The sequence below is a fragment of the Aulonocara sp. 'chitande type north' Nkhata Bay genome, linkage group LG10 (assembly GCF_057382095.1).
Source record: "Aulonocara sp. 'chitande type north' Nkhata Bay isolate Kocher_YH1m ecotype deep benthic linkage group LG10, A_spYH_male_GT1.1, whole genome shotgun sequence".
NCBI classification, from domain to species: domain Eukaryota; kingdom Metazoa; phylum Chordata; class Actinopteri; order Cichliformes; family Cichlidae; genus Aulonocara; species Aulonocara sp. 'chitande type north' Nkhata Bay.
The window spans coordinates 32,249,767-32,276,550 of NC_141353.1; the positions used below are offsets into that span (position 1 = coordinate 32,249,767).

General features: G+C 42.4%; 1 protein-coding gene across 2 annotated transcripts in view; it reads right to left on the reverse strand.

The window, feature by feature from the left end:
* Positions 1-2,167: 2,167 nt before the first annotated feature.
* abr (ABR activator of RhoGEF and GTPase) overlaps positions 2,168-26,784 on the reverse strand; it is a 120,627-nt gene continuing 96,010 nt past the window's right edge. For both annotated transcript variants that reach the window (XM_086309532.1, XM_086309533.1), the window contains exons 17-23: positions 8,108-8,167; positions 7,586-7,695; positions 7,219-7,358; positions 5,429-5,563; positions 5,167-5,272; positions 4,852-5,005; positions 2,168-3,804 (exon numbers count right to left, since the gene is read on the reverse strand). In XM_086309532.1, the coding sequence (XP_086165658.1) occupies positions 3,715-3,804; positions 4,852-5,005; positions 5,167-5,272; positions 5,429-5,563; positions 7,219-7,358; positions 7,586-7,695; positions 8,108-8,167 (795 nt within the window). In that variant the 3' untranslated portion in view covers positions 2,168-3,714. The remainder of the gene's footprint in view (positions 3,805-4,851; positions 5,006-5,166; positions 5,273-5,428; positions 5,564-7,218; positions 7,359-7,585; positions 7,696-8,107; positions 8,168-26,784) is intronic.

The window sequence follows — 26,784 nt, forward strand, 5'->3', positions numbered from 1 at the left end:
CACTGCTGTTCTAATTTGATAGCTCATGACTTTCTTACATTTTTCAGAGACAGGCTGAAACACTTAGAAATCAGAGCTGTTCATTAGACTACTCGGCTGCCTTGCCTGTTGGTGCTGATAAACTGTTCTCTGACTTCAAGGTTATTTCTCTGTCTGGATTAACTAAGGTTGTAAAAGCAGCTCGATGTACAATCTGTTCTTTGGATCCTCTACCAGCCTGGGCTATAAAGGAACTGTGGTCAGTATTAGGACCCTACATTGTGTTTCTTTTAAATACTTCATTGATGACCGGAGTCTTCCCTGAATGTTTTAAATCAGCTGTGGTAGTGCCAATCTTGAAAAAGCCTGGACTGGATGTTGACGTGGTCGCAAACTATAGACCTATCTCACATCTGTCTTTTTTATCTATCTAGTCTTTGAAAAAGTGGTTTTTAAGCAGCTCACTGAGCATTTGTCAACAAGCAATCTGTTTGAACCATTTCAGTCTGCTTGTAGACCAAATCACTCCACAGAAAAAGCTTTAGTCAAAGTGGTAAATGATCTGCTGGTAAATGCAGACAACGATCGCACTTCAGTTTTATTACTGCTGGATCTAAGTGCTGCGTTTGACACCGTGGATCACTGCATTTTATTGGATAGGCTTGAACATTTTATTGGAATTACAGGAAATGTTTTATCAATGATCTCTCCAAGACCTGTGCAGTGAGGCATGGGGTCCCTCAGGGCTCTGTATTTGGACCATTGCTGTTTTCTATGTACCTGCTGCCTCTTGGTGTTCTTTTACATTCTTTAAATGTAACCTTTCATTGTTACGCTGATGACCTGCAGCTTTATGTTCCTTTAACCATTGGAAATTGTGCTGAAGTCTCTAAACTAGAATCTTGTTTATCTGCAATTAAGGGCTGGTTATCGGATAATTTCTTGCTCTTAAATACTGATAAGACAGAGTTGATGGTCATTGGCCACACAAAATTTAGCACTTGTCCCAAAATTTCATCTTGAAAGTTGATGACAGTATCATAAATTGCAGGGACAAGGTAAAAAACTTGGGCATGTGTTTCGACATGGTGCTCTCCTTCGAGTCTCATGTAAAAGAGATAACAAAGACCACCTTTTATCATTTGAGGAACATTGCCAGAATCAGACAAATGTTGTCAAGCGACACTGCAGAGGTTCTTGTCCATGCATTTGTGTCTTCACGTATTGATTATTGTAATACTCTACTTTCTGGGCTACCAAAGAAAAGTTTTAGAGGTCTACAGATGGTGCAAAATGCAGCTGCTCGCATTTTAACAAGAACTGGGAAATTTGAGCACATTAGCCCTGTACTGAGATCTCTTAATTGGCTACCTTGTCAGGTTCGAGCAGATTTTAAGGTCCTGCTGCTCACCTACAAGGCTTTAAATGGATTGGCACCTTCATACCTTTCCGACCTTTTACACCTTTATGTTCCATCTCGTGCTCTACGATCTCAGGACTCTGGCCTTCTAAAAGTTCCTAGAGCCAGAAGAAAGACAATTGGAGAGCGTGCTTTTTCTTTTCGTGCTCCGTTCCTGTGGAACAACCTCCCTCAAGATATTTGGCAGTCATGCTCTGTGGAGGTTTTTAAAACTAACCTGAAGACACATTTGTTCACCCTGTCCTACAGGTCTTAATCTATGGCTTTTAGTTTTTCAAGTTTCACTGATTTTAACTTGTATTGTGTCTTTTACCTGTATTGCTATGTATCACTTTTATTTTATTTATCTTTTAAGTTTCAAATAGTTGTACAGCACTTTGTTTGAAAGCACTTTATAAAGTTATTATTATTATTATTAATTATTATTATAACTATCAAAAGAATGTCTTGGAGTGCCTTCCCTCTTTCTCTCAGCACAGATTTTCACTGGACCACCAGGGGGAGCTACGTGCACTGATACACAACTACTCCAGAGAGTTCAGAGGACTGACCTGGCTGATTCAGGTCAGTGTTACAGACAGCTCACACAGAGTATGGGAAATCCAAGCATCAGTGTTTTTTCCCCATGCCTGATCTTAATCATCATTTTACCATGTGACAGTTTGACATGAAAAAATTATGATGCCATATCTAAAAGATCATTTTGAGTTACTGCAGTTGCAGGAAGCTGGTGCTAAAGCAGACCTGTAAGCAGAGACGGACACAAGGTGAGAGTGTTTTGATAAGTTTTATTTTACTAAAAAAAAAAAAAATGGGGAGAAAGTTCACATTAACATTTAGCCTCAATATTACAGTATATTGAAATTCTTCTCAAAGGAAGTAAAATACAACATTTTATTTTCTTTTAACCTTATATTAAAAATATCAAATAGTACTCATCTAGCAGTGCTTGCAGTATTTTAAGATATGCTGCAGGCTTGATAGCAGAAAGGTTGGCTTTATACAGAGCACAGAGGGTTTTCTTTTATGCAGTTATGTATTTATTTACTTTTTTTTCCTTTGCTTTGCAGAGACAGCCTACCTTTTTGTTATCTGGCCTAGTTTGATTGACAAGCTGAACATGCAATGAGGGCAACTACACAAAATCATCCTACAGATTATACCGGTGCAGTAAGACACTTGGAACAGGCTTGCAATGCAACAACAAAAAAACAAACAAACCAAAAAAGCTAAATGTTCCATTCGTTGTGTTCTGTCCAAACAACCGTCATGTCACAGGGTGCCCTCTCTCCTCTACAAAGTGATCTGAAATGAATTCTGGGTGTATTTTCAGTACAGCTTACCAACCATGGACATGGTGAATAAGAAAAGTAGACTAAAAAATAACATCACTACCTGAATAAACTTCAAAAAACACACTCCTTAGAGCATTTCTCTAGTTGCACAGAACTGTACAGGCACACGTATTATATATATTTAAAATAAATAGGGCTAATTTGGCCGAGACTCAGTGAGGAGGGCACTTCTCTCTTGCTTGTCAGTACAGAGAGAGGGAAAAGAAAAATTCCAGCCATTTACTGGGACGGCCGTTTTCTATAATTCTTGTGTTCCCTTAAACACACAAGTACACACACACGTCATGTACATCCACACTGTCATTCAGACACATTGGCCTCCTCCTACCTCCCCCCCCCACACACACACACACAGAAAGCCCAGGGAAGGAAACAAAAATCAGGTGATAAACATTATTCCAAAACATGTAAATGCCTTTATTTGTGGAATGCCTCTGGCCAAGAAAACAAAAACAGAAAGTAGAGTTTGAGTCGACTGGTTTTTCAAATCATCAAACCAGAACTTGGCAAAGGGATGACAACACCCCACACGCCGAGGCATGATCCTGTGCCACTGCGCCAGGCTGTGGCCTCCAGACCCTTGTCCCCTCCCATTTTCCCCACAGTGGTCCCATAACTCCCTGTCTTCTTGCCAGTGGGAAGCGGCTGGGTTCTCCTCACGTTTACAGGACACGACACATGACTATTAAGACGCCCCGGAAATCTCCTTCACGTGCCCGGCTCCATCTCCTCACAGGACTGGGTGTGGTAGGGTCGGGTGGATGTGGGGTTTAAACGGAAGGGAGATGTGGAAGGGGAGGGCTGGGGGATTGGGGGGCTGTACAGTTGAGACGAGCTGCCTGCTGTGGGCGAGGGAGAGCTGAGGCAGGATTACTGACTGCTGGGGACCAATGTTTGTATGGAGTCTCTCTCTCTCACTCTTTCGTCTCCAGGTGAAGCCCTGTGGGAGGTGGCCGGGGATTAAACATCGGTGGAGAAGTAGAGTGTGTTTCGCTTCAGCTCAGCATAGGAGATGGGAGGATGCTGCAGGTAGTAGAGCAGCACCTGGACCTAAGAGAGGAGAAAACAAGGCTGTATGAGTACAGCTTCTGCTGGAACAATTTGCGCTTGGATGAGGGTGAAAATGATCATTCTGGATTTTGTGACAGAAACATTACAACCAACATATTTTTTTTTTTTATATGGAAGCAGATATGGCTCATGAGCTGGCTGCTGTGATGTGCTTTGCTTTAAAATATCTGAATTTTTACATTTATTTTTACATTTTTACAATTTACAGGGCAGACAAATTGCTGCTGACCTAAAATGAGTAAGGGAAGGTTGTGGCAGTAAGCCATGGACGGAAAGTCACCTTTGACCATTATTAAAAAGAAAATCAGCTTCATAAACATAGATGAATCAATCAATCTAATGTTCTTCCTCTCTCTGCTCCACAAATTCCCCTTAATCTCCGCTTTAATAACCAGTTTTATCATAAGGGCACATGTCTGGTTAATGCTGTCGCAGCTCATCAGGAAAATCACCTCCTAGCGAGAATGTTGCCACTTTGCTAGGTGGAGGGTCTCTAATTAAAAAAACAAAATAAAAAAATACAAAGGAATCCATCACTAATTCACCCAGATTATACTTAGATTACATGCAGGATGAAGCACTGGCCTCATCTGTCTGACGTGTTGTATTCTTAATGCAGTAAACATTTAGACTTTAAATAAGCCTCAGTGCAAACACTGGGCTTCACTGTAATGGACAGATGGGACCGTGCATGTGCACTCTGCCCCCATTTATGATGATTTACTCTGGATGTTGTTTATTCTGCCAAGCGGAGCTATTTGTGAACAGGAAACATCTCTTTGCAGAGATGAATGGATAGCCTGCAGTCTAAATACAGCTGGGGTGGGGTGGGTGGGGGTCAGTGACATTGGTCACTGGGTGATGTGGGAGTGAAATTCATCTGCAGATCACAAGCAGCAGCTGTGATACGCACATACGCACCAATTTAACATCGACCTCTTGTACCTGCTAGGCCAATTGATTTTTTTTTTTATCTCAATTAACAAAATGCAGCTTTGTATTCAACTTTCAAAAACATCCATGCACCTGTGCCATGACGTCATGTGACCAGATGTCAGAAGCGGAGGTGATGTGCTGTCCCTTCGCGCTCTCTGACTCTGAGGGCCTGAGCAGAGTGGGGCCGAACACGGTGGCCAGGTTATGAAGGGACATCTTGTTGATGGGCTCCTTCTCAGCCACCCTGCAGAAACAACAACCAACAAGCACCGTTAGATTCTCTGTGATGAGCTTAGTCTTATGTATAAAGGTGACTGGAACAGGTTAAACATTTTTGTAAAGAAAAAAGCGAATAAGCACGATTAAAGAATAACAAAAAGTGTGTGTATTTGCGTGTCTGTGTACCGTTTGAGGTGCTCCAGCAGCGTGAGGAAGGTCATGATGTTGGGGTCAGGCAGCGAGCGCAGGAGGTGCATCATGCAGTTCTCCTTGGCTGCTGGGTCTGAGAGAGCTGTGAGAGAGGGAGGAAGAAGATGTCAGATTCAATTATGGCAAGACAGCTTTCTAACAGTCCTCATCTTCTCCAGTTGGTCAACTGTAACTCACTTTGGCAAAAGTCTAAACACACACACTTCCTGGAATGAATGTAAGAGCTCAAAGGTCGCACCTATGCCCTCCATGAAGGCGGGATAGAGGCGGTCAGTGAGGAGAGGCTCCGGCAGCTCCCTGAAGTACAGCTTCAGCGTTCCTGCAATGGCGTTGATGTCCATGTCGCTCAGCATCACCAGGATATCTTTGGTATCTGTAAATCAGACACAAACACTTATCACATTATTCAAGTTTTACACTTGATCTCTGCTTCCTCTGTCTCCAGGACTGAGGTGACCCCGCATGCATTGGTGTTTGACTTTTGTTTATCACATCAGAGTGGATGCTAGGCCCTGCTCAGTCACATCTCAGCGAAGTAAAAGCAGCTGTGACCACAAAGACTCTTATGCAACAGGAGACCTTGAACACGATACAGCTGCTGCTCCTCATCTGTCCTGGATTGCCTGACTGTCAGTTTTCACTAATCCCTCATCTAGAGTGCTAAAGCAAAGACCTCAGTTACTAAAAACCCGGCTGCAGAATTTTTTTACATCTAAAAGCAGCATAAGGTGCTACGTTTTTTGGAAATTACTGAGAAAAAAATGGGGTATGGTGGGATTGTAATGCGGGGGCAGCCGGTTTTGTGTTAAACCTATCGCCTTACTGACTCTCACATGACCCAAGTTCAGGGCACATACAATAAAAGCCAAATGATGATTTATTTTTTTGCTGTGTGGATCATTTTATAATGTTTGCCAGTAACATCTGTAACCTGGTTGTTCATACGTGATTCCTGCTGAACAGAGTGAGCGAATTAATCGCTGTGCTGGAAAACAGAGTGAGCCCTGCAGAGTGTCCTCATACAGTCTGTCTGCGGTTTCCTGTCAGTTTCAGCTGTTCGCTGCAGTGAGACCAGTGTTTTTGACAATGTGCAGAGTGCACTGGGCATCTCACAGATTTTTAAAAGCAAAGTGCAAGAACACAGACAGATGACTCATGTGTTCTGCTGAAAATCAGTATAAGACTTCACTGATACTGAACTATTGTTCTTGTGTCTGTATCTGACCAGCTTCAGAGGAATGTTTTTTTCTTTGTTAAGCCACTTCACACCAATCTGTGAATCACTCAAGCATAAAAAAGGCATCTAACTCAGGGGATGAACCATTGTTGTGTCTACACATAACAGACAACTTAGCAAAGAGTTTATTTTATCTTTGGATCTTTAGGTACTTTGTTGCTAGCTGCATTTGGCAAAACACAATTTGCCCCCATTTCTTTAGTTAATCCATCTACTGTTCACTGAAGCTTCATCAGAAATGGTCTAAGTAGAAGGATGACTGTTGCTGAGGTATGCCAGATTACACAAGAACTGAACTGAAAGTCAGCAGCAACATCTTTAGGACGATGCAATACTATCAGTCATAGACTGGCCTCCCTAGATTGTGGATCTCGACATTACTGAAGCAATGTGGGATCATCCTGTCAGAGAACATCCAAAGAAGAGCTTTGAGTGTCCTTCAAGAAGCCTCTTCCTACTGTTCCTGGGACTTCTTAGAGAAATTACAAAAAGGCAGCTTAAAGTAAGAAAGTTCAGGCTCACATGACGAATTATACAAACTCTGTATTTAGCTGTATCTTTGCCTCTCAATAAATTATTGCTATTTGGAATTTTCCTAGAGCAAAAGAAATGAACTGTGGCTCATGACTTTTGCACAGTAGTGTATAAATCTAAATGTCATTGCACATATTCTGCATCACAGAATCACCTCTACTGCATTGCAAAGAGAAAGAACAATAAACAATATTGTCGTGCAGTAAAGACGATGGGAGGAAGAGCGTGTCACACAGAGACAGTGAATGGAGTCTTACTGGTATCGAATGCTGATTTGAGGGCCTGGATATCAGTGGCCACCCCTGAGATCCTGTAGATTCCCACTTCATCGATCCCTCTCTTCTCCACCTCCTCAATGCACTGACGGACTATGTAAGGCACCTTGGAGCGCTCGCGCCTGTGGACACACACAGCAGTTATTTTCTGATGACTGAACTGGGCTTGCACATCTTCATCACAGGCGCCATGAAAACAGTTGTTTCTTTTCATGAGACGGGAACTTTTCTCATCATCTCACATACACATCAATGAATGCCTATTCATGAAACTTTCAATGTCTCATTCTATCATTTAGACACATGAGCTCTGAGCCCTTTTCAGTCTCAACAACAGGAACAAGCTTACTTTGTAACAACGTTGATTTTGACTCCAAACACGCCACTCTGTTTTTTGGACGGCGTTCTCTTTAAGCTGAGGTCTCGACTTGTAAACTTCATGGAGAATTCCACTTTAATCTGAGGAGGAACAAACAACATTAAGAAGGCAAAACTGAAACTCTGGGATTGTTACGAGTCACTTTGTGTGCGATGACTAACATCTGTTTTTTTATTAATTTTATTTCTATGTCTGGTTTCTGCTATCTTATTACTAAGTTTATATTTGTATTGTACAGCACTTTGGTCTATTTATAAATAAATGATGATGATGATGATGATGATCTTTAAGCTAATCATTTTAATATATGGAGAAAAAACCTAAAATAAAAGAAAAATTTGTGGAAAAAAGTTTATGGAAAAAAAAATAAATCAAGATTTCGTTTGTATATATTTAGTTATTCTATTCAAAATTCTGTCTGTACAAATCTCCGACCTTGAAGGCTTTATTTACTGGACGAGTCCAAGCTAAAAGTCCCTCTCAGATACTTACCCCATTCATCTCTATGACATCCATGTGCCAGTTCTTGGACTGCACAGTCTGAGGATCCAGCTGAAAGACACAACACAGACAGAAACATGGTTGTTAACATTTTTGAGAAGCCTAAATAAGGACATGACTAAATTCATACTGGGATTTTCCCAGGAACAGAAAAATTGCTTAATCACATCATCAGTGAGCCGTCGCTCCCTTGGACAACTCGACATTTCTCAATACAACACACAGAAAGGAAGAAAAAAAAAGCCTGGCAACAGTATCTGTACATTTCTTCGAAACCTGCTCACTTAATTCCAGCGTACCCACGGTGGGTGTTGTGACCAAACCGGACTTTGCCACCAGGGAAATTCTTTTCCCACATAAATCCTCAGGAATGTTTGTTCTTGTAGTACGGAGATAGAGTCTGCTTTTATGCTTTAATCTGTCTCTAAATAAAACCTGAGAAAGCCTTAAATTTCCATTCTAAAACAGAAAGTGGTGAAGCAAAAGTAACCGTCCTCGTGTGTTTGACAGAGAAATGCCGATTTAACCTCTTTACATTTCACTAAAGAAGAATCCCAGTAAGACATTCAAGTATGATCTGACACCTTTGGGGTTTTGTAGCTACAGAGAATTAAAACATAATTAAAACAACTGAAAAATATCTCCAAAATTATAACCACATGGAGCTCAACGTTCGGTTTTAGTGGAGGATAAAATAAGGAAACTGGAGACATGACTGCACTACCCGAAGCCCAGGCAAAGTAATGCTTGTAACCCCGGGCTCTAACGTAGACGCTGGACAATAAACTGAAGGCAGTAAGTTTATCGTCCCACAACTTTTTCGCTTCTGCTGCCCTTGTACGTCTTCAGCAGTCTCTCAGGCGTCGAACGAGGGCTCCAGATTAACTGAGACACTTCTCCTCGTTCACCGCACATATTCTCAAAGCGTGGCTCTCACGTCTCTCAGTGAGGCAGCACAGACAGCTTGTTGTTGTTTTAAGTCTCCTGGAGTCTGCGCCCGCTGTGCGAGGCCACAACAGCTAATGCCTTTTTTATAGTTTCAGCATCTGCACTACTCAGTTATGTCATCGCAACCCTGCACAGCGATGTGCTTAACGTAGAGGAAAATTACTCTTGCTGGGTGAGCGCAGGGGTAGCACGCTCCTCTTATTGTCGGGATTAAAAGTTTTTAGTGAGTGTATTTCATTACCTCGTAAAAAGGCCATTTGGCACCGGTTTCACGCATTCCTATTATCGCTAAAGCCTGTTTTCCCAGCAGTGTTTGGGCTTCAGACGAAGGACAGGTAATCACTGCAATCGGGGCTTTACACAGCAACTGCCGAGAAGGGAACCGGGCAAAGATCCAAGGCTCACTGATGACGCCTCTTTAAGCCCCCCTGGAGTAAACTAATTGAAAAAAATAAAAAGAAATATCCTACCCATTTCCTCCTTATTACTCTGCTCATTTCTAAAAATCCTAATTAAAAATGAATGTACTCAAATAGGGTTGTAAAAACAAAAAGGGTCCATTACAGCCATTTGTATACTCAGTGACCCTGTCCAAGCCTGTATCCACAACTGGGCCGTTTATTAAAAAATAGCTGAGAGGAACTTGCTCCCCCACTCGCCTGCTTCCCTGAGAAATGAGTTTGAGAGGAGGCCTGCATGAAGCAAGCTTTCATTTACTTTATAGTATTTCATTCAGAATAAAGCACAAAATGTCAGCAGGAGGGATTGCACTGCAAGACGCGGTTTGTGACTTAGCGGAGGATGAGTTCAGTCAGCTGGTCTAACAGCAGAGGGAGGATTTAAGGTTTTATTCCGAGTGACAGCTCGCAGTCAGGGAACCTTCAGGAAGATGGCAGGAGGTAACAGAGCTGAGACTTGATATGAGAGACGTAAAGAAGAAAAAAGACGTTTGCTCCCATATAAAAGAACCCAGCTTTTATATGGGAGCAAGTGTGCGCACCGAGTATGAGGTACAGCCGGTTTACTTCCATCCGGCCGTATATGTGCACGTCCCACTAACTCTGTACTCTGTGTGCTTAAACACACTAACCCTCATTTATCTGCTCTCCTGCATGTTTGAGCGTATTGAAATGAACATAACGGGAAGCATGCGGCCGCCGTGTGATTCGGTCCTTTTGCAGAAACCTACAGAAAAGTCACGGTTGATTTGAGTATCCTTTTTCCTGCATGTTGCTGGACTCTAGGTCAGTCATGCAGAATACAGGCTTTGATATCATGACTAAGAGTCTCCAAATAAAGAAGCAGGCAGACATGAGCCGGGACGTACATGCAGTTTGAACAGAGTACAGGCTGTGCTCTACTCAGACTGATCTACAAGATCAAAGCTGATAAGTCATTCTTTTGTGCTACTAAATGGTTTCTTTTACACCGACAGGGCAGAATGTGGTTATCAGTCACACAGTATTACTCAGACTTGTACTCTGGATTTCAGTTTTACATTTCAAGAAAAAAAAAAAAAAAAATCTTGTTCCCGCCCAGTTTTGAACCGGGGACCTTTTGCGTGTTAGGCGAACGTGATAATGACTACACTACGGGAACTAACTGAGAGCCCTCCCCCCTCCCCTCTGGAAATATAATCCCGCCCTCCACCCTGCTGTGGATCTGAGACTGACAGCAACAACACAGGGGCAATCAAGGGTCTGCATCCCCTATGGAGCTGCACAAGCCTCAACACATGCAGCGCTACAAAGAATCTTGATGCATCGGTGTACATCATCCACGATGTTCTCTGTGCACAGGGATCCCTCTTTCCTGTCCACAGGAACACAATACATGAAAGCATTTTCATCTGACAAGCGTGACCGATGCGGGTCTGTGAAAGGACAGTTGTTTGCAAAACTACGTTTCAGTTAAGTGCAAAAAGAAAATCTTGCTCAGATGTGCAAATTTGTCACCAATATGAACATTTAGTATCACATGCTGCTCAGATTTAGTACAACTAAAGAGCAGTGTTTGGACACTTGTTTGTTTTGTGTGATTATAAATTTATGTAAAAGCAAGAGCTGAATAATGCAGACCAAAGAGAAGGAAAACAGCGGCAGAAGCCTGAACCAAACAGTCAGGTACAAAGTGATGTGTAAAGCCAAACTAATGAAATCTCTATAGACTTAATTAGCTTATTGTTGCTGTGCTTGGAGAGGTAATGCGTGCTGGCGACAACACAGCAAAAAGCATAACTTGATCTTTTGATATGCTAAATTAATGAATCGCTGTTTAATTTGTCCTTTGTGTTTCATCACACTTTTTCACCACTGCTTCTCTGCCTGATTAAATATTCATTCAGCTGCAGAAAGCTTTTTATTAGTCCTTTAATTAGAACGTGGTGCTAACTGCGCGGCTCCTTGGATTTAGCAGGATTACAGGAACCGTGTGCACAGTGACTGAACCTTCATTTCATTTTTTTTCTTTTTAATTTCCAGCTAACACATCCTGCAGCAGCAAAGTTGCTCCTGCTCCATAAGCAACAGGACTATTTTTGGATTCATGAACCATAATGTTTATATGACTCTTTACTCAACAGCTGCTGATGTCAACGAGGCCATGGGAGGTCTTTGACTCGGTTGCCATGTTGCCTTCTGCCCTCTCTTCCTAGTTTGGGCCAATCGGCAGGGATTTTCAACTGAATGAGAGTTGTGATTTGCAGACTAGTCTTTTATCTCTGCCAGCAGTGTGTGATTCTCATCCAGCCCCTGTAAGCAGCGACACACAGATGAGTACTACACTTACGCAACACCATCCTTGCCTGCAGCAGAGCGGAGCACTGATACTGAAACGCAGAAAAACATAAAGGGGTGAAATATTCCTTTAATATTCAGAGTCAAAAACAAACACCTCCTTTATTTTCCTTAAAATACCCATATGATCAGTTTTTTATGATTTCTTCATTGTGCTGCAGCATGAACGTGCTCAGGAAAAGACCGAAATCTCTTCAAATTCACGTGATTTCAGGAACTTTGTTATTGACCAGTGTCATCTCTCGTTTCCACATGGAGGAGAGACACAGTCAAAGACTACTTTGTTTCATTTACTTTGACATTTTATCATTTAAATGCACCGTTCCCACCATCCAAAGTCTGTCAACTGTAGCCATGGCAACTAACCTCCCAGCTAATGTGAAAAAAAGAACTGGAGTAAGATTCAACTGAGCAACTATGCGAGTTTGTTTTCCTGATTATTTAGTAACTTTTCATCGCATTACTTTTGGTGCTCAGGCTCACAGCATGTGCTTTATGTTTACCAGCAGTGACAAATACACTTTTAGTGACCATATCTTTATAGATACCTGCATGCAAGGGGCAAAAATAAAGTGCACAACACTACTGTGATTAATAGCACATCCCCAAAATCTCACTCCGTAATTAGATGATTAATGCCTTTGTGTCACTGTAAGGAGATTAAAGGCTATTTGCATGCTGGCTGCTGCACAGCCAGAAGCAAGGGGGTCACTGTGGGCATCAACCTGAGAATGCTTTACTGACCTGCCACTCCCCTCCTGGAGCCCATTAACCAATCACAGATCTTGCACACAGGGGGGGATGAATTGGGGCCAATAAAGGGCCATGCCCTCCGGTGGAGACAGGAGGAGATTTATGTGGCCTATATAAAAAGGCCATTAGGGGAGTAGATGGCATTTTAGGCACACAGAAAGGATGAAATGCTAATATCTCGTCTGCACCAATCAACATACTAAAATGGAGAGTATAATTTCCATATGGGAGCTGAAATGCTGCAAGGGTAAGAGGTAGGATGAGCGAGTGGGAGGGAAGATGATAATGGTCGGATGCGATTCTCCTCGATGGCTTAGTCTGCATTGTTCTCTGCACTAAGCTGGCTAAAAGTCCACAAAAAGGAGGGAAAAACAGAACACAACGCAAAAGCTACAACCCCACATCCCAGCCTCAAGGCTATTTGCTCCTTTGTTGCGACACATCAAATATATTGTGTCTAGTTCTACACCAATTAGCGTTTTCCAGCCAGCTTTCCATCTCATCACACTGTGTCTTAATTAGGCGCTGCTTCCAGCTCACGTAGGGAGCACAATTCCCTGGTGTACTTCCGTGCCCTCACCTATCCTTTTCATTCCTCTAAACACCCAGTAAATAACATGATGCATGCCACAGATGCACAGACAGAAACAAGACGCACTATGCCCTAAAGTCTGCTTTTCCTGGCCCCAACAATTATGATTCAAATTTCTAGACGCATATCTGCATGATTTAATTTTAAAAGCATGCACAACAGAGTGCACACACACACTGCTTAACCAAAAACTAAGAATGAACCCTTTACAGAAAACAGAACTATTCAAAAAATCCATGCGTGCCTCCGCTGTGTTATGGTTTTAGATAATATCAGTGGATAGTTAAACATCATCGAGAGCAATCCCCAGCATGTTGCAATGAAACACATGACCGAGGGAAAGAAAGGGGGGGACTGTAAAAAGACTGATAGGATCAAAAGGCAACCAAGCTTGGAAAAATGACAACACAAGCTCACTCAAAAAAAAAAGTGACAAGAATTAAAGGATGAACCTTACAGAGCAGATGGGTGAACAGGGATTTCGGCACGGTGTGAGTGCAGGGTGGCAAGATACCAAAAAGACTTATTGCCAAAGCTGAGAAATTTGGACAGCAGTGAGACAAAGGGACTTCCTCCTCTAATGCCTTGACATTAACACGGTGGTACCTGTGTACAGAGAAATAATGTATGTAATCACTGTTTTATTCCGCTCAGTATAAAAGAGTGGTCAGCTTTCCTCAGGCTCGTGCTGAATAATGGAAAACATGGAAGCAAAGGTCAGCCTAAATCTGACTCTTTGTTATGAACACGGTTATGATGCACACAAATTACAGCTCAAAACGCTGTTGATGCTGAAGAAGAGGAGGGCTGTGCAAGAACGTGGTCACCCCCTCCAGATAAATAAATACCTAAAAATTCCTCAGCTTATGTCTGCATTACTCTGTTTCAGCTGTGTGTGCAGAGGTGTGCACTGAATCACAGAACCTTTGCTGCTCAGCCAAAAGAGTCACAAACCAGAAACTGCATTTAAACAACGTCGCAACACCACGAAAGGCCAGTTGCAGACACTACAAAGAAAGGGATAATAACTGGCTGCATACCAAAACGACATCATGCAAACATTCCAGATGTGTGTCTCAGAGACAATATGGAGTAATATGACACTTAATAAACAGAAGAAGAAAAAATCGTTGCTTTAAATGCCAAAGAGGCGTCATTATCACAACTGAACAGCAGAGGGAGCCATTCTGATCGTCAAACAACATGACAAGCTGCCTTTTAGTCATCACTAGTAGCTTTTTTTTAATTTTATTTTTTTAAAGGAGAAAAAAAGGCTTGTGGATATGAAGACTGATGGAGAGGAGAGGGCAGGGAGCAGGAAATTATTATTTCATATTATTAAACAGAGTGCTTTTAGAGCGATCGTGAATTCCTATCTTAATTAAATCGTCGCACAGTCCCGTTTCATGTCGGTACCATTTTTTCAAATATTAACATCTTCTCACAAGTTATTCACAAGTGAGTGTAACCGATCCTGCATCAAACTCCAGTGCAATTCAGGATTAATCAAGAATATTCAATACTTTTTAAAGCTCAAATATTAAAGTTAGTAATAGAGATGCAGATTCTACCAGGGTAAAAAAGGGAAATAAACCCATATCCTTATTTCTGGGTCACAGTTTAGCCATCACTGTCATCACTAGCTACATTCAGTCATCTGACCTTTCAGAATAGAACAATAGTCAACTCAGAAATAAAGACACCCATTAAGAGAGCACACGCACACAGAAAGGGATGAACTGAGGATAAAAGAGAGGGAGAACCAACAGATGGAAGTGACACAGTGATATATAGAGGATGAAAAAAAGATTAAAGAGCAAAAACCACAGCTTGTGTGTGTGTGTGTGTGTGTACATATGTTAACCAGAAACCTTTTGTCTGAGCAGCTTGCTGCGGACGCGGCCCCATAGCTTGGCCCCAGTGTTGCTGTGCCTCTTGTGCACAGGGGTCTGTGGCTGGCTGGACAGATTGTGCTGATTCTGATCCACGCAGCAGTGCTGCTCCAGACGCTCGCACACCGAGTTCAAGTTTACATCCGATACCAAGATCTCCGTCATGCCAAAGCCTGTGAATTCCTCTCCCACCGATGGTGGAGGAAGAACACCGCGGACGATGAAGAGGATGGGAGTACGGATCCCCACGGAAGCTCTTAGTGATCAGTGAGTCGCTTCAGCAATCAAGTTTCAGAAAAAGACTCTGAAATTCACTTCAAAAGAGGAATGAGTGATGAGGAGGAGGAGAAGTAGAGAAAGATGCTGCCATGGTGTCCTTGATAAGCCTGATAGTAGGTCCACGCTGATGCCCCTCTCTGTGAGTTCGCTCCACAGTCAGCTGCCAGCATCTCCTCAGTGTGCGATCTGACTTCCACAACAGCAAGCACACATACAGGGCGACTGAGCGAGAGAGAAAGAGAGAGAGCGCGAGAAGAGGGAGGGAGATGGGGGGTGAATGGGCTCCCGCTGTCAGTGAGCAGCTCTGCTTCTCCAGATGTTGATGGACACACCTCCAAAGAGAGAGAAGGGAGGGGAGGAGGGCACAATAAACAGTCAATGAGAAATGAGGGGGGAGAGAGGGTGAGAGAGAGAGAGAGAAGGAGCAAAGGCTAAATGCTGGACTCTGTTTTGTTCAGTGCTTTGACCCCTTGTCAACCTTTCCCAGAGTTGGCCAGCATGCTCAGGAAGTGAGTAAACAAAGAACTGTGACGATGAGAAAGAGGCAGTGAAAGCATGAAAGACAGACAGGTAATACCTGCGTCGCCAAAAACATGACTTGAAACACACAGGCAGACCTCTAAGAAGCTCTAAAGGCTCCTATGTTGTCATATCCTTTTAAAATCTGACTAGAAATATCTTTGCTCTCTCCCCCTCTTCTCTGTGCCTCCCTCTGCAGATGACTTCTCCTCCCGCATTCTTACAGTTCTCCGATTTCCATCGTCTACTCTCTGCGAATGCGTGCGTCATTTTTCCACTACAATGCTCGACACTTTTCACCGTGCCTGTATGCTGACATTGGAAAGTCACTCAAAGACATCCACACGCACGCTCACACCCCGGGAGACACGGCCAGCGAATCTCCATGTTTATTCAACAGGACAGCCGGAGCTGGCTGCTCTTAAGAGAAGGATTCCTCTGTATAATGGATCGATATGGGGCAAGGGAGCCTGTGTATGCCTGTCAAACTCCATCTCCATCCACCGTGTCCCATCCCATTTGAATTAGGGAGGGGGGGTTCTGCTGGTGGAAAAGGTTACAGACATGAGGCTGCATTTTAAAACCCCCAGACTGGTAAGACGCACCGTCTACTGGGCTGAAATGTCTTTGTGATTCAGAGACAGTATCTGCGATGAAATAATTATAATTTAGTTACCTTCTGCTAAAGCGGCAGATTTTTTTTTTTTTTGCTGTTTTCGCCACAGTTTTTAGCAACAAATTGGACTCATCCCGTCATCACAAGGCGTCTCAGCTAACAGCCTGATACCATAGTGTAAAAACATGTGGGTTAGAATGTGTTCTGTGGTAATGATAAAACACTAAAGTGGGAGCAGGACGGCCAGCATGTCTCACTTTGTGACCGAAAGTGTAGTACAGAGGGGGTGGTGGTGGAGGAGACCTCAGTCAACCCTCGCCACAGACTATTTTTAACTCTCAGAATTCGTAACTATGAAGCATACACACTCTATGCGTCATATCTTGGAAGGAATGTCTGGGAAAACCATGTTTTTAAAATGGGAGGAAAAAAAACCCCCACAGGGCGACAGGAAATTTTTTGGGCAACGCACTGAAAGAATCGTACATCGAACTGTAGCTTGTTTGATTGATTTCTGCTATCACAGCATCCAGAAGAGAAAATAAAGACTAAAACAAGCAGAAAAATAAACTACAATCAGCAAGTGTCATCATATGTGATGGGAGCTTCAAAATTAGTACAAGCAGCAGAGGCCAAGATACCCTGAGCGTCTGCAGTCTAGTCCTAAAATGATTTCACATCGTCACTGAAACAATTCTAAATCTTTCATTAGAACCTCGTGGCTCGGATTCTTACTACTTTCAGATCATACACCTGCAGTCTGGTTCATGGGGAAAGCTTCAAGTTTCAAGCTCAAGCCAAGAAAGCTTTTCACACTTTGGAAAATCCCCCCAGAGCTGCTTTCACAGGCCGAGCAGCAGCAATCTTCGCTCGCAAGATCAGTCAAGTGCGTCTTTAGTTGTCCCACTTCAGTACAGGATAAGACAAAAAAACTAATTCCTCTCATTTCCAATTGAAACGCAACATCATCATCATCATCATTTATTTATATAGCACTTTAAAAACACACCTGGTAGACCAAAGTGCTGTACAATACTAATATGCACATAGTAATAAAACCAGATATAGCAATAAATTTTTTTTAAAAAAAGTCAGTTACCCACAGAGTTAAAAGCCAGAGAATAAAAATAAATTTTTAATAAAGACTTAAAAACTGGCACTGATGTAGCCTGTCTAACATGGAGAGGAAGGTTATTCCAAAGCATCGGCGCTGCAACAGAGAACGCTCGGTCTCCTCTAATTTTCAGCCGTGACTTTGGGACCGAAAGCAGCAACTGCTCAGCTGACCGAAAGGAACGAGTGGGGACGTGGGGCTTCAACAAGTCAGACAAATAAACAGTTGCCAGACCATTTAGAGATTTAAAAACCAATAAAAGGACTTCAAAACGGGTCCTAAATTCAATTGGAAGCCAGTGTAAAGAGGCCAAAATCGAGTGATGTGATCAAATTTCCTTCTGTCAGTTAAAAATCATGCCGCAGCATGTTGCACTAATTGCAAGCATGACAAAGTGCCCTGCCCAACCCCTATTAAAAGAGAATTGCAATAATCTAAACGTGAGGTAATAAAGGCATGAATAACACTTTCCAAGTCACGCTTGGAAAGAAAGGGCTTAACCTTCGTTAAACGTCTGAGGTGACAGAATACTGATTTTACCACCCCATTTACATGGTCATCAAAGGTAAGTGCAGAATCAATTTTAACTCCGAGATTTGTGATCGAACTCTTTAGTTGGGAAGTCAAAGCTGCAAGATCAACATCTGGAGTATGAGAAAAACGATTTGGGCCAAATAAAATCGCTTCTGTCTTCTGATCATTAAAATTTAAAAAGTTTTTTGCCATCCATGCTTTGACAGCAGTAAGGCAGTCAAGCAGAGGTCGACTTGGGAGACTATCAGAATGACTAAAAGGTAAGTAGAGCTGGCAGTCATCTGCATATAGATGGAATGGCACTTTATGTTTTCGGAAAATCGCGCCAAGAGGCAAAAGGTACAGTGAAAACAATAACGGCCCAAGAATAGATCCCTGTGGCACACCCCAAAGCAGAGGGGCCACAGAGGATGAAGCCGACCCCAACTTAACACAAAAGGTCCTATTTAAGAGATAGGACTTTAACCACACAAGTGCCGAACCAGAAATTCCCACACAGTGCTGTAAGCGGGAGATGAGCAAATCGTGATCCACAGTGTCAAATGCAGCGGTCATGTCCAACAAGACCAGCACTGCATATTTACCACGGTCTGTCGCTATCAGGATGTCATTCATAACTTTTACGAGGGCTGTCTCCGTACTGTGGAATGGCTTCAAGCCGGACTGAAAGATTTCTGACAATTTAGAGTCATTCCATCAACTGAGTATAAACAATCCTCTCCAGAATCTTACTAAGAAAGGGAAGCTTAGAGATGGGTCTAAAATTTGATATGACTGAACTGTCTAAGTTCTTCTTAAGTGAAGGATGTATGACTGCATGCTTAAATTCCCTAGGTACTTGACCAGACAAAAGACTAGTATTAATAATGTTCAGAATGTGCGGTCCGATGATAGGAAATACTGTACCTTTTTAAGAAAATGGGGAGGAACATGAGGACACCTGATTGCATACTTTTACTGGCTTACAGTCACAAAACATGAAGCATTAACAATAAAAGCAAACAGATGTTCATAAATGAAGCCTGCTGCAAACTATGTTATTGAGAAGGTTCATGTTGTCCAATCTCAGATTCCAGATCTCATTCAAGCTTAAAAATAACCAAATGTGAGGAAAAGTTAGTTTTAATCCACGATTAAAATTTTGCTTTAGGTTTTTTTTTTTGTGTTGTATTTTTTTTTTGGGGGGGGGGGGGGTAAGAGCAGATTAATGGTCTATTAATGGTCTGTGTCCATGTCTGCAGAGTATAATCACAGTAAGAGAGGGGCAGCCAATTAGAAGGAAGCTGGCTTTCAGGGAGGGGCTCTTAAAGAGACAGGAGCGAAAACTATTTAGCTCCTACAGTGATCACAGTTTAATGATAAATAATATGGTGACAGAAATTAGTATAACAGGCTCAAATAAGCCTTATTTTCTCTCTTGGTACCATAAAACTACAGTTTATGCCTGCTAGCAAAATTTAGCTTCATGTGTTGTGATATTAATTAGTGTGATCATCATCCAGCTTGTAGCTGTCACTTAGACGATGCTGTTCAGGAAACGTTTCACACTTTATGGATAGTGCTATCTGCTTTCCAGTCATGTCTCATCTTCACTTTGCAAAATTTTGACCTTTGGCTTCTCTTTGAAGTGTCAAAAAGCCCCAAAGTCAAAAGATACTGACAGCAGAGGAGTAGAGTAACAGCAGGTGTTCATGCAACCTATGTCGACTGCTTCACAGCCCATCACGTCAAATACATTCATGCAGCGAGCTCACACGCGCACACAGAGTTGCCAGTGTTGCACTCTCTCTTGTGTTGGCTCATAAGTTATTTATGCCTGCACACTATATGCAGACATGTTAGCGCAGAATACCTGTGGGTTTACACAACTCAGCACACATCAAAAACGCCAAGCAGTTCTGCACACAGACTGCCTCAATTCCCTCCAAAACTCAAACCGACTCCATACGTGGCATTTAAATGCAAAAATAATAACAGGCTGTCGATGTACCAGAATAATATTTTTCTCAATCATGTCAAAAGCAAAACTATTCGTTTCTGTGGTTTTATTGCTCGGTTTTGCTGTGAGTAAGAACAGTGGAATAATGGCTCCCAATTTTCCTTAAAAAACACACACACACAAAAAAAACAGGACCTTGCATAGATAGATACGTACTGTAGAGATAAATTAACTGTATGAGATGATGAATTGTGTGGGGCTTTGAGCTTAGGAAACATGGGAATGCTAAAAAGACGAAAGATGCATGCAGGGGAGGAAGAGGAGGAGGAGGGCGCCCAACGAGGAGATAAGATTAAGAATTCTTGTGAGAAGAGTAGAAAATGTAAAAGTACATGAAAGAAAAGACACGAGTAATTAGCAAAAGTCTCAATGCTAAAATAAATGTGTTTTTTATGTGAGGTGACTGTGGGGGATATGTTTGCCTTCTTTTACTCTCTCCGTCCATCTAACACCCACAAATTGTTGTTTTTATGATTTAACTGAGATATATAATAACACTGCTGGCACTCAGTCAGAGGTTCAGCACACGCTTTTATTTAAAATGATCTTAATTTAATACCATTTGGCCACCACATGAAAAGGTGAAAAAGCAGAAGGTTGAGTCCCGAGTGCTTGTGCTCTGACATCATGGCCGGCCCTGGCTCTTAATTATAGATGCGCCGGGTGGCACGGCCCCTCGTAAAGCTGCTCCACATGAACAGACGAGGGAGGGGGGCTGCTGAAGGAGGCCCTCGTTTACGAACTCCACCTAGTTGTGTAGTTGCTGCCTGACAAGCACTGCGATTCTGTTGACTGTGCGATTCTAGGGCCTCTAGTGCTGCGGCCTTCAGCAAACTTCTGCCAATCACACACACCTTCAGGAGCCAGAGACAAATTAATGATCAATCGCAGGGCTGAGCTGCTCTGACATGAATATGGAGCAGCTCTGAATCCATGCCTGCCTAATGAACGCGGGGTGGTCAGTCTGTCAGTCTGCTGTTTTAGCGGGTTTAGTGTGTGCTGTGTGTAATAAGCTCCTGCTGAAGTCTACAAAACAGCTACAGCTGCTGCAACAATCTACCTTTAAATTCCAGCAGGAGCTCCTTCTGAAGAAAAATCACTATTTTCTATTAGAGATGTGGAGCAGTTTGCTTTTGGCTTTAAAGTGAATAAGAAGACCTGGCTGAGCTGGCTGCCAAAAGCTACTACAGGGGTCTGGGTGTAGTCCACCCTAGACACCACAAAAACCACCTCCTGCCCTCTGTTTATACTTTAAACTATCCTATTAAATAAAGTTTAAAAAAAAAAAGACAAAAAGAAAGTTTCACTTTCATGTATGAACAGTAACTAAAGCAGGAGAAAATTACCTCAGCTTCCAATAAACACTAAAAGTAGGGGAGTTATACATAAATAATTAATTACCAAATAAGAAGCTCAAATCTCTTACAATGTCAGTTGACCCTTTTAATAAAATCTGGGGAATTTTGCTACACAGTTGTACAGCTAACAGAGATTTGGACTTACAGTTAAAGCTGTATTGTATTTTTTAACATTTTCAAAGGTTTAGTGGAGTTCGTATTTTCATTCATTTCATGTTTTTTTGGTAAGTTTTTTTTAGGACATTCACTATTTTAATGCTTTCACAAAAACAAAATCAAAAACAAAAAAAAAAAACCTTCACCAAAGTGCAGGCAGGCCATTAACCTTTATAGTTTTCCATTTTGGCTATCACAATGGACACACGCAAAGGTTTGTTGTTTGTTCCAGCCTGCAAACACAGCAAGAGCAGGATACACAGAAAGCTGGCATCTGAGAATGTGCGTATGTGTACATCCATATTTTGGCCACACCTCGGTTGATCCCCAAAGCAGCTGACAGTGGAACAAAGGTGATTGTTTGGGAATATCAATCACGTGCATCTTTCTTAGGCCAGCGACCGGCTGACATCAGTGGCCGGGTGGCTGCGATAGCTAGAAACCACACTGCGAGCGGATAATTCAATCAGGGTTAATTCGATGGGTCTGCAAGTATGTTTACAGGATGATCTGCTCCACCTCTTTGATCTCTCCTGCTCTCTTATGGAGGAAGATGGGAAAATGGGGTATGAGGTTTCGAGGTTAAGAGTGAGAGTGCTAAGATGAGAGCGCAAAGGCGGGAGGAGGTTTGGCTCGGTGGGAAATCACAGCCTTAGGGTGCACTGCAGATTATTCCTGCATGTCTTTCATCTGAGCCATTGGGGGCATCCTCCGATTAACCGCTCCATCACTTATTAAGCACTTTGGAACAAAAGTGGTGAAGGAGACAGAGGAGGGAAGGAAAAGGAGTGAGCGAAGAAAAGGCTTAGCTTGAATCTGTGTGTGTCTTTGGGCGTGGCTGAAGAGAGGTAAAGTGTGTTTTTGTGCTCTTTCAGAGTCAGCATATTCAGGGTGTACATATTAATAGATTGTGGTACATCTAGCCGAAGAGTACAGTGAAGTGTGATCAGCACACGTAGATGCACAACGGTAAGGACACAGAAACAAAGTGAAGGAGAGCATGGAAAACAGGTTGAGAAGAAGGGTGATGCAAGAACAAATGGTGAAGCAGTAATGCTGCACTCTGCATCACAAGCCTCCGACTAAACAATGAGATCACACCTTGTATACACGCAGTTCTTCATGGATTTTACTAATTAGTAAAATCCATGTAATATTTTTTATATATATATATATATATATATATATATATATATATAAAATTTCTCTCTGTTTAATGCTTGTCTCTTTATTTATCCTAATGTCTGTGTCCATAATTCTTCATTATGGTTTCACATGATCCGAGTCACTCCGACGTCCACCAATGACAGGAATGAAACAGTAAAGATGTTGCAATACCTCAAACTCTTTGTGTTACATACATCCACCTGAAAAAAAAAAGCTAAAGGCAGAACATCAGATGCAAAATCAACTCTAAGAGTAAACTGTGCTGTTCCCTGGCTCAGAGTGTATTTGTTCATCAAACACAAGATAATCATTTTTCCTCAAAAAGGCAAACAGCAAATCCTCTTTGGTGGAGATAATTACAGCAAAACAACACAGTGAACTTTTTCTTTAATTACAACTGATTCCCCTCCTACCGTCTCTAGAAAGAAATGACTGCATTAAGTCTGAGCAGAGCTTTGCGTTTGCCTGAAATAAACATAAAATAAAGTCAAAGCTGCACAAGGCAGATTTATATATATTTTTTAAACCCAGAAAAGAACTTTGTGGAACAGTTCCTAACTACTAAAGCACCATAACATCAGGGGACCACATAACCCGAGGGGTCTGGGTCTATTTTCTTACTTTTGCGGTAAGCAGGTGAGGACGTTGTGATAAGAAGTCTTTGCACATCCTTAACATGTCCACATTTTGCAGGATGGAGATCATCCACCCGTCTGAGTGTCTGTCACACCTGGAATAAGCTTGATCTTTAAAACTGCACTTTGCTAAGATGTACAGCCAGTGGAGGATGACACATTCCCCCTGTTTTGGTAACTATTCCCGATATAGAGCCTGGTGTTGGGTGTGATTTCATCATGTGAGCCAACCTGCCCTTTGCTGGGATGTGGATGGGCACCCACTATGCTGAGGCTGTGATCTCAGTGTTGTGATCTCTGCTAGTCTGGGGACAAGGCTGTGTTACATCTGAACATTGTGACCCAGTTTCAGGATGAAGAGAGCGCAGCCTCACAGAACGGTGCTGCTGACCTGCTTCAATAATTCACGCTTAAGTGTATAACCGTGGCTGAATGGAAGCAGCCACCTGGAAAGATTACACGGCCGGGGCAGGAAGCTGGTGGGAATTACAGAGAGGAAGAGACGACAGTATCAGAAAGTATAGCAGAACTGAGATTTCTTAGTTTTTTAAAGGAAAACATGATTGTTTTGGGCAGAGGGTGGATAAGAAAGTGCTAAAGGTTGGGGACCGCTGGTTTTTAAACCAGCGGTCCCCAACCTTTTTTGCGCCACGGACCGGTTTATGCCCGACAATATTTTCACGGACCGGCCTTTAAGGTGTCGCAGATAAATACAACAAAATAAAACTAGTACCGGTACCGAAAAAAAGAAGATTTATTCATAACACACGTGAAAAGACCCAGGAAAACCGAGTTAACGATAAAAACGATAACAAAATAACGCTGAAAACCGATAAAAACCCTGAAAACCATACATTTCACACCTGAGCCCGGTACCAAACGACTCACGGACCGGTACCGGCCCGAGGCCCGGGGGTTGGGGACCGCTGATTTAAACAATACGCACGAGTTAGCCTGCTGCGTTTCTAAGAGGTCTGATCAATAATGAAGAGGAGGAGAGGTTTGATGCTATGCAGACGGCAGACAGCCCGGCTCATGCTTTCAGTCTCTCATGGTCAAACAGAACACCTACATCTTCTGCTGAGCAGCATGTGTGCACGTGCATATCACCTCTCTGCTGATGCAACATTACTACTACATTCATTTTTCATAAACTCTCACAGAGTCACCGTTTTCTACGTTTGTTACACTTCCCACTCCCACACAGCATTTATGAGAAATTTACTTACCAGCAAAGTTTCTCAGCACTTTTTTAAACAATTATTTTGTGATTTTAAAGAAGTCCACATGAGCAGGCATTAGCTCCATTAACATAGTGTTTCTATGTGGCTTTTTATTTGTACCTCTTTTGATATGCACATTAGAGCTATACAGTACGTACTAATAGACTGGGGCAAAAGCCACTTAGTCTCCAAAAAATGCTAAATTAAGCACTGTAATTATGATAAAGGCCTGGCCTGCAATTTCTCATAATCATTATCAGAACAAATGAGGCCGAGGTGGTGCAAAAGCAGGCCAACAACTGAGAGCACACCTTAATGAAGAACACAAAGTCCCCATCACGAAAAGATCAGTTTTGTAAGCTCTGATGTTTTAGTTCCAGGAAAAGCAGGTCAGCTCTCCTGTAACAGACACATCCATCATCGCTTTCCCACTTTCAATTCTCGATAAGCAGCGTTAAAAAAAAAATCAGTTTCAAGAAAAGCCATTAACTCGTAGTGATAAATCAATTAGTTAATCAACAGAGAAGCCACCAGCTTAAGCTCCCAGTGGCTTTGTTGCAATGATGACCGGCCTTTGTGTTCAGAAAATCAGACATCGGACTTAAAGCGTCGTCTCTGATGCAGAAAACTGTTCTCCAAATCTCTCTCTCTGCTTTGATCCTCAGGCTTTTTTCTCCTTCCTAATCGTAGATAAACAAGACAAAGCAGAAACTAAAGAAAGAGTGCTTTCTACTAATGATTGACATAAAGCAGCCAGTGGCACAAACAGGGAGGCTGGAGTGTGGCGCCTTCTCTTTAACCAGAGCTGATCTGCCTCCTTCACGCTGCCTGACTGAAACACTGTCAGGTTTGCTGGGCGGAGAGAACGAGATACAAGTAGGCAGAGATGTAATCAACCCAAACAACTCCTCCACAGCTCTTAGAACACACACACACACAAACACCTCTCCTGGCTATTATACAACACACATTACATAATTCAAACAATTTGTGACTGTGAAACAGACTCTTGAGATCCCCTCCCTCATAAACGCCCACTCGCTCTTTGAAAGCAGGACTAACGGAGGAAACAGGTACACTCTAGAGCCAGAACCTCCGTCGGATCAAAACATTTTCTGATTGTGCCAGGGACGCTTTTTAAAAAGATTGCTCGGCTGAATTCAACATGACACGCTGGTTATGCAACAGGCTGCTGCAAGCAAAGCAACGCAGAGAAACTGGGAGCTGAAGAGAAGAGTCCCATTCTCCAAGGTTATTAAAGGTGCTCTGTCTCTATGTCCATTATGGACATGCTGTCAGTCTATCACAGAGCCAAACTGGTGCATGTTAGTGGGTACAGTTTAGTGACACTTTAACTTTTACTTCAACCACTGATGTGTTACATGTGGTGTCAGCTCACAGTCCAAAACATCCTCACAGGGAGGTCTGGAGGGGAGACGCTTCTTCCATGTGAAAACAATTACATCACTTTTAGCCTAATTTGTGGTGACAAATGGGCCCCGGCATCGAGATCTCAGGTCAGGAAACCCATAAAAAGAGTTTACGTTTTTATGGCTGTGGAAGGGTCAAACAAAACGTCAGTTTAACCGTTATCAATATATATTTACATAGTTTTAACTCATTACGGAGCGAGGATATCTGCCAAGCAAGAAGCTAAGCACCTGCTGTGGAGTGTCCAGCTGTCAGCTGGCTGCAGCTCAGTACAGTAGAAATTGGAAGGGAACAGCATCATTAGCTGTGATTACAGACTCTAAAACAATAACACCACAAAGTCTGATTTTAAAAAGTCTAATATTTTTTAAATAAAAACAAATAAAGGACGGAGTAGGATGCATCATATTTGTTAAAAAATGGGAAAAATTTAATGAGGGATTCTGTGCTTAGTACAGGAGCACTGGGGTTCATGTGGACAGCAGAGGAAAAGGGAAGCTTCCCTCCTTCGCCTTGGGACAGGAAGTCATAAAGCAGGATCAAACGACTGGCACTGCTTACAGTCGAGCTATATGAGGAGCATAATGTCACGAGAGATCAAGGACTCAACAGAAAATCAGAGCCGCTGCAATAATCAAAGTTATCAAAATTTGATCC